Source organism: Pituophis catenifer, unplaced genomic scaffold, assembly GCF_029215685.1.
Source record: "Pituophis catenifer annectens isolate HBS135680 unplaced genomic scaffold, rPitCat1.0.hap2 SCAF_10, whole genome shotgun sequence".
NCBI classification, from domain to species: domain Eukaryota; kingdom Metazoa; phylum Chordata; class Lepidosauria; order Squamata; family Colubridae; genus Pituophis; species Pituophis catenifer.
In genome coordinates this window covers 31282963-31290361 of record NW_027256890.1, presented here as the reverse complement: position 1 = coordinate 31290361, position 7399 = coordinate 31282963, and the positions used below count along the sequence as shown (strand labels likewise).

The 7399-nt window shown below is 51.2% G+C and overlaps 1 protein-coding gene across 1 annotated transcript in view; it reads right to left on the bottom strand.

The window, feature by feature from the left end:
- Positions 1 to 1735: 1735 nt before the first annotated feature.
- The window catches only part of LMNA (lamin A/C), a 46761-nt gene continuing 41097 nt past the window's right edge, over positions 1736 to 7399 (bottom strand). Inside the window, exons 11-12 of the mRNA XM_070951255.1 lie at positions 5915 to 6163; positions 1736 to 4721 (exon numbers count right to left, since the gene is read on the bottom strand). Of these exons, the coding sequence (XP_070807356.1) occupies positions 4695 to 4721; positions 5915 to 6163 (276 nt within the window). The 3' untranslated portion in view covers positions 1736 to 4694. The remainder of the gene's footprint in view (positions 4722 to 5914; positions 6164 to 7399) is intronic.

Sequence of the window (7399 nt, the reverse complement as noted above, 5' to 3'; positions counted from 1 at the left end):
GCGCTGCGGGACGGGAGCCCGGTGGTCTTGCAAAGGGGCGAGTCGGGACTGCCTGGCCGGACCCCGGGGGGCTCCGAGGCTGCTCGGGAGGGAGGGGAGAGAAGCGCAAATGGCCTGGGCGGGGGGGGGGGTTGGACTAGATGACCCACAAGGTCCCTTCCAACTCTGCTCATCTGTCAGAGCGGCCCCCCTGAGAGGGTCTGGCCTTCCCTTCGCCCCAACCCCGCCTGGCTCAGACTTCAACTCCCAGAATTCCCCCGGCAGCAGCTTCAAGAGTTGGGGCCCTCAACGCGCCTTTCCCCTTTTTCCTCGCTCTTTAAAGCAGCTTTTTCCAGGAGAGCCTCCGAATCCAGAACGGGCAGCTCCTGACCTCTAGTGGCCACCTGTGGAAAATACCCGGGAGACCCTTGGAACGTTCAGGCTCCCTTGAAATGGGCGGGGAGGGGGGGGGCAGCAGCGTGTTTTTGCCCTTCCATAGAGCCCCATTTTGCCTGACCCAAAGTTTGCCTTCCAACGTGCCGGGGTTTTGGGGTTTCCGTATTAGTAGCTGGCGTTTTGTACCGTTTATCCAAACGTTGATTTGATACGTAATGCATTTTGTACAATATCTTAATCGCATGCATTTGTGTGGATCGTTGTGTGTCCAGTGATGTTCTGGAAATGGCATAATTGACTAAAGAATTTACCTAACTTTGCTTCAAGTTGGAAATCGCTGCTGGACTTTTTGCTCAAAGCTGGAAAAAAATATGAAACTTTGATTTTATTTTTGATAATTAGAATGATTTTGTAAGTATGGAAACGGCTTGAAATGTTGTCAAATGTAAAGCAAAAGGTTGGGAGGCTTTTCTGCTTAATCTACTGCACCAAAGAAAGTCAGAAGTCCTTAAAGTTGTTGAAAAGAGCCAAGAACTGAATTGCTTTTACACAATGCTCCCTGACTCTCCCGTCCCATCTGGAACCTCTGATAAGACTTGGACTTACAACAATTCAGTTAGTGACCATTCAAAGGATTTTTCCACACCTATGACCATTGCAACATCCCGTGGTCACGTGATCAAAATTCAGATGCTTGGCAACTGGTTCATATTTATGAGGGTTGCGGTGTCCTGAAGTCACGTGATCCCCTTTTCGACCTGACAAGCAAAATCAATGGGGAAGCCAGGCGAAGGGTCTGTGCTTGCGAGGGGAGGAGGAGCCTGCGGTGGGAAGGGCAGGGAGGAGACCACAAGGACACTGCTGGCCGCTGGGAGCTCCTGCCGTTTCCTGCAGCCAAAGCCCCTGAAGTGGACATGGAAGCAGGCAGGCCACCTGGAGCCCAGCATGGTGCCCACCTCCTCCAGGTGAGTCACAGCATTGCAGATATCACCTTGATGGGTTCAGCGGCCGCTTGGCCTGGCGTGGGAGGATGTGTCCTCCCCAGAGAGCAGGCCCTGCCAGCAGTGGGGCTGGGGTGGGGGGCCGAGGTCTGGGTCTTCCCTACTGATTGTGTCAGGCCTCTGGAGGACAACGCCAGCTTCATTCCGCCCCAAAGGTATTTTTCTATGGGTCGCCTCTCCAGCCTCAGACAGCATCCCAACAGGTGAGGTTTTGTGTGCAGAGGCAGTGTGATGACTTCCTGTGCCCTCCCTGCCTCCCTGGGGAGCCAAACGTGGGGTGGGAACCTCAAGCCAAGCAAACCCCAACAGCCCCCCCCAGAGGCCCCCCCCCATTCCCGATGAAAGAAACACAACAGTCGTAGTTTTGGATAACTATATTGGTTTAAGAAAATACAAATACTGCACAATTGCCATCAGAGCAGCAAGCAGCCCTTGGCAGACCCGACAGCACCCCAAATTAACAGCACAATGAAAAAGGGAGTGTCTTCTCCACAGAGCTGCTCCAGGTGGTGCCCTTTCCGAGGACAGAGAAAGAGCCTGGCAAGGGGAGGACTAGGCCTCGGACCCAGCTGGAGCAGAGAAGACACACACCCCCTCAATCAGCAAGCATCTGCACCAGGCAGGAACAAGCAGTTGGCTGGTTTAATTGGCGCCCCCTCCTCCTCTCCCACCCCCAATTGGAAGGCAGGCTTGCTGTCCCCGCGAAGGAGGCAGGGCGCCCCACAGTAGCCGTGGGTGCTCCATCCTGCCAGGGTTCCTGAGGAAAGAGCTTCCAAAGGGCCTCTCTCTCCAAGTGCAAAACAGATAAACGGCAGGAGAAAAGGGGGGGCAGGGGGGACCCCCCGTGGGACACAGAAGTCAGAATCAGAGCCGCTTCCTACTCCAATCACAGCTGGAAGCAGAGCGAACCGTCTACTCTGGGCCAACTGAGCAGGGCAGGTTGGGGGGTTCAGGCTTGGCCCCCTCCAGGCACATGGGACTTACCTGGAGGGGGGCAGAGGACATCCACGGGCTGCCTCTAGAGAAGCTGTGCAGCTCTTCCTCTTTTCCGGGAAGCCGTGCAGAGTCGGGGAAATCATCAATCCTCCCCTTGGTGAGAAGCCAAGTCTCTCCCCACAAGACGGTTTACCATTTCCCAGCAAATTCTCAAAGGGGAAGGGCCCCAAACAGCCCATCCAAAGGGACTGGGGGGTGGGGTGGACAGGGATCTGGCCTTTTACATGGGATCCCATCAATGGATCCTCTGGAGCGGGAGGTGTCCAAGGAAAAGATCCACGGGTCAGGAGGCCAGCTACCCATCAAAGGCTGAGGAGCATCAGGTTGAAGAACATTACCTTAAATCAATGTTTCTCCATCCGGCCAACTTTAAGACTTGTGAACTTCAACTCCCAGGATTCCCCAACCAGCGTAGGTTTAAGGTAAGGCTTCCAGTCCCAAACCGCATACAAGAACTACGTTTCTCAAACTTAACCTGGACCTCAAGGCGCCACACGGGTCTGCAGATCTCTGCTCCAAGCCCAGGAGAAGACATGGACCTGTCCTCCTGGTGGAGCAGAGTGGGGCCCATTTTGGAAAGCATAGCTGGCGCCTCCCCCTCCCCCAGCCCACGGCCAAAAGGCATCAGCTCTGCTTCAGGGCAGGAAGCCAAAGACCCACATCTCCCCCTTGACTTGATGCTCTGACTAGAAACCCAGCTGATTCCACAGCAGGGAGTTGAAGGCACTTTTCTCTAGTCGGTCCTCACCGTTCTGGAGCCTTGGAAGGCGATCTGAAGCCCAGGGGTTCCCCTGGCAGACACAAGGAGCCCACTTCTGCATCCCCCACCTTGGTCAAGGCACTCTAGACATGCTCAGGCACCATGTGCCATTCGTAGGGTTGGGCAAAGGGCTGGGCAGAGAGATCAGCATTGCCGCTGAAGCAAAGCAGGTCAAGTGGCATCTAAAGGCAGTTTCTCTTCTTACAAAGAGGACAGGAAAGGCCAAAACAAGCCTTTCCAACTTTTCTACTAAACCTTCCTCAAAGCAAAGAATGGCTGTAAACTTAATTTCCCCCTTCAAACTGTGAAGCGGGGTGTCGGGTGGATAGGTTTGGACAATGGACCAGCTTTTTTGCAGGGGGGGAGTTAGGTCAAATTTTGTTTAAAAAGTACAAAGTCATCCTGAATGGAACCAGAAAGGGCTTCCCTGAAACACCTGGCGTTTTTGAACAGAGGACAATGTAGGTCAGACATTTTAGAAGTTCTAAAGTAAGGGTAATTTGGATTTTAATTCAAGAATCCCTGAATTACTAGCTCTTAAAGTGTTTTAATGCAGGCATTAAACAACCTGATTTGGGCTGGAGGGGACTTGACATGAAGTTAAATTCATGTTTCTCAACCTTGGCAATTTTAAAACGGGTGGACTTCAACTCCCAGGATGCTGCAGTCCCCCATTCTAGCTGGGGAATTCTGGGAGTTGAAGTTCATCCATCTTAAACTTGCCAGGGTTGAATATGAGACACCCCCCATGTATCATTGCAACCCACAATGGGTTCGGTATGAAAGTCTCCCTCCCATTTTCAAAATGTAAACAAAGGTCAACTCTTGGCTTGTAGTGTCTCCAAAAGAGTTGGATTCTTTTGCTCAAGTGCATGGGTCGCTGGGAAGCAAGGCAGGAGTTAACCAGAGTTACCGTAGTTAGAGGTCAACACCCCTCCCAGGGAGAATGTTAAGTGCAACAAATTTACTGGAGCAATGTTTCACAACCTCAGCAACTTTAAGATGGGGGGGGAGGGCTGGCTGGGAAATTCTGGGAGTTGAAGTCCACCCAGCTTAAAGTTGATGAAGTTGACAAACAGTGACCCAGAAGGAGAAAAACGGTAAGATTTTTTTCGTTTTTCAAAAAGAAAGCTTTGGTATTCAAGGACAAACACAAAAACACACACACACACACACACACACACACAGAGAGAGAGAGAGAGAGAGAGAGAGAGAGAGAGAGAGAGAGACAGATCATGCCCATTTGCACGCTCCCCCTTACTAGAAGTAAAATATTAAAATTCTAGGACTTCTTTTCTTTTTGGCAATAATACATTAACCTCTTTGGCAGGGCTCCTTTTAAACTTTCGTGATAGAAAAAAGACCTCCCCAACCCCCTTAAAAAACCCTGAAGCATCTTTAGCGTATTTATATATAGAGATATATAGAGATATATAATAAAGTATAAATTCTTGCATAGAAAATAACTTTTTTAAAAATGGTTTCCTCTTTTTCTCAGCATGTAAAGGACAGAGAGCTTCATAAAGCAGGCTTTTGAGTGCATGTCGGGGAACATTGGACGATTACATGATGCTGCAGTTCGAAGGACCCTAAGGGGAGAGAGAGAGAGAGAGAGAGAGGATGCAGAGTTGGGAGGGACCTCAGAGGTCATCTAGCCCAACCCCCTGCTCAAGCAGGAGACGCTCTTCCATTCCACACAAGTGGCTGACAGAGCTCTTCTTAAGCCTCCATCGATGAAGCACTGATTAATTGTTCTCACAATCAGGAAATTTCTCCTTAATTCAAGATTTAGGGCTGATCCAGAATCAGGCCTCCCTCAAAATACCAGCAAGCGAGTTGTGGGAGACCCAGACATGGCTGCCAATCCAAAATGCTTATGAGGCATTGGCTTCCCTGCCCCAAAGGAACAACAGGCCCTCCCTCCCCCAGCTAAGGCTCTCTTTGTGTGCTCCAACCTCTCTCCAGCCCCACTTCTGCACCCAAATTGGATCAGTATGACCAACATTTGCACCAGCTCCTGAATGCCAGGGAGGAACAGGGGAGACCATCAGCAGAACAATTTTCCAAAGTGCAAAATTTTCTGCCTAAAAAGTCCCGCAGTTCAGGGGCATCTTCAGCAGCCCCCCCAGTGCAGCCACTGAGCAGGCCCAGCGAGGGGCCACTGAGTCCGTTTGCTTGGCCGTGGGGAGGGATGGGGGTCTGTGGGCGAGGTGCTGGCTGTACAGACTGGCTGCCTGACCCCCATCCAAGCCATGCAATTCCACCGGATGTGAGACATGAGAGCCAAACTGTACCTCCCTTGTCCCAACCACCCCCAAGAGGGTTTCATAGACACACAGGGCTGCAAGGGAGCTCAGAGGTCTTCCAGTCCGACCCCTAGGGGTTCAAGCAGGAGACTGTATCCCATGCCAGACAGGGCATATACTCCTGAGCACAGAGCCAACTGGAGCCAACTGTTCTCGTGTGAACTTTGCAGAGCCAGAATGCAGCTGTCAGGGTTTTTAGCCCACCCCCCACATGCTACTCAGTGGGGACCATCCCAGGCTTTCCAAAAGGCCTTGGCCTCCTGAGGAGCCCTGTGTGGCACAGAAGGTGCCAGGAAGCTCTGTGGTGCCCACAGCCAACTCTCTGCCTTCCTGGAAGCATCTTAAAGCACCGACCCACAGTGATATGTGTCATGCCCTCCCCAGCAACGGGAGGAGGGGGTGACCACTCATAGTCGGAGGGCTCCCACCACAGAGCCCAGGATCAGACATGCCCGCTGGGGTGCCCCGGGACTGACCTGCTGGCGTGGGGTGGAGCTGCCCAGGATGTAGGAGCGAGGCAAGAGGCTCTCCCCGAGGTTGGTGCCTCCACTGCGGTAGCTGCGTGTGATGGTCAAGCTGGAGGAGGAGGAGCCAGTAGACATGGTGCTGGTGCCCACATTCGTGCCCCCGGAGGTCTTTTCTGCCGGTTGCCCACACGTGCCACACAACACTGTGCGAGAACGCAGGTTGTACTCGCCCGGATCTCCACTGCCGCTGCAGTGGCTCTGGAGAAGGAAGGAAGAGGGTAAGGAGCAAAGCTTGGCACCATCCGGACCGAGACTCCATCTGGGGCTGGAGATACTGGATTCGTATCTGTGAGGTCCTTGGTGCTCTGTGAATTTGGTGGTTTCATTGCAATGTTTCATTACCAAACTAGGTAACTTCATCAGCGCACTGAAGATGTTACAGATTTACAAATTTACAGACTTGCAGATTAACAGAGTTGGAAGGGACCTTATAGGTCATCTAGTCCAACCCCCCACTCAAGCAGGCAACCCTACATCATTGCTGACAGATGGCAGCCCAGTCTCTTCTTGAAAGCCTCCAGTGATGAAGCTCCCACAACTTCCGAAGGCAACTTCTGTTCCATCGGTTGATTGCTCTCACTGTCAGGAAATTTCTCCTCCTTTCCAGGTTGAATCTCTCCTTGATCACTTTCCATCCATTGCTCCTTGTCTGGCCTTCAGGTGCTTTGGAAAACAGCTTGACCCCCTTCCTCCTCTCTGTGGCAGCCCCTCAAATACTGGAAGATGCTCTCCTGTCTCCCCTGGTCCTTCTCTTCACTGGACTAGCCAGGCCCAGTTCCTGCAACCGTTCATCGTATGTTTTAGCCTCCAGTCCCCTCATCATCCTGGTTGCTCTTCTCTGCACTCTTTCTAGAGTCTCACCATCTTTTTTATCGTGTGGTGACCAAAACTGGATGCAGGACTCTAGGTGTGGTCTTATTAGGGCTTTATATAATGCCAATTGGGTCATGAAACATCTGTAAGAAAACCACCAAGCCCTGAGAGCTCCAAGGACCCCACAGGTCAACCCTGAGTTAAAAATCAGATTCGTATCTTGCAAGGATTCTGGCTTGCTCTGGGGTGCTGAAGCCTACAATGACTTTTAAAAAAAACAACCCAATGTAGAATATATGTTAAGTTTAATTATTCCAGAAATAAAATATTACACTGGAATTGAGGCTAAACGCATTTTTCTATTTAACATGCTTGTTAAATTTACAAGCCTGTTAAATGCGAGCATGTTAACCAGCTGAATCTTAAACTTGATTTCCAACGTGGTCTGAAGTGTCCAATGCACACAAAGCCAATACTTGGTTTCGCTCTGCAACCCAACAAGACAGACACAGACTTCAGAGGATAATTAGAACTGCAGAAAAAACCATGGCTACCAACTTGCCTTCCATTGAGGACCTATATACTGCACGAAGTCAAAAAGAGGGCTGTGAAAATATTTAC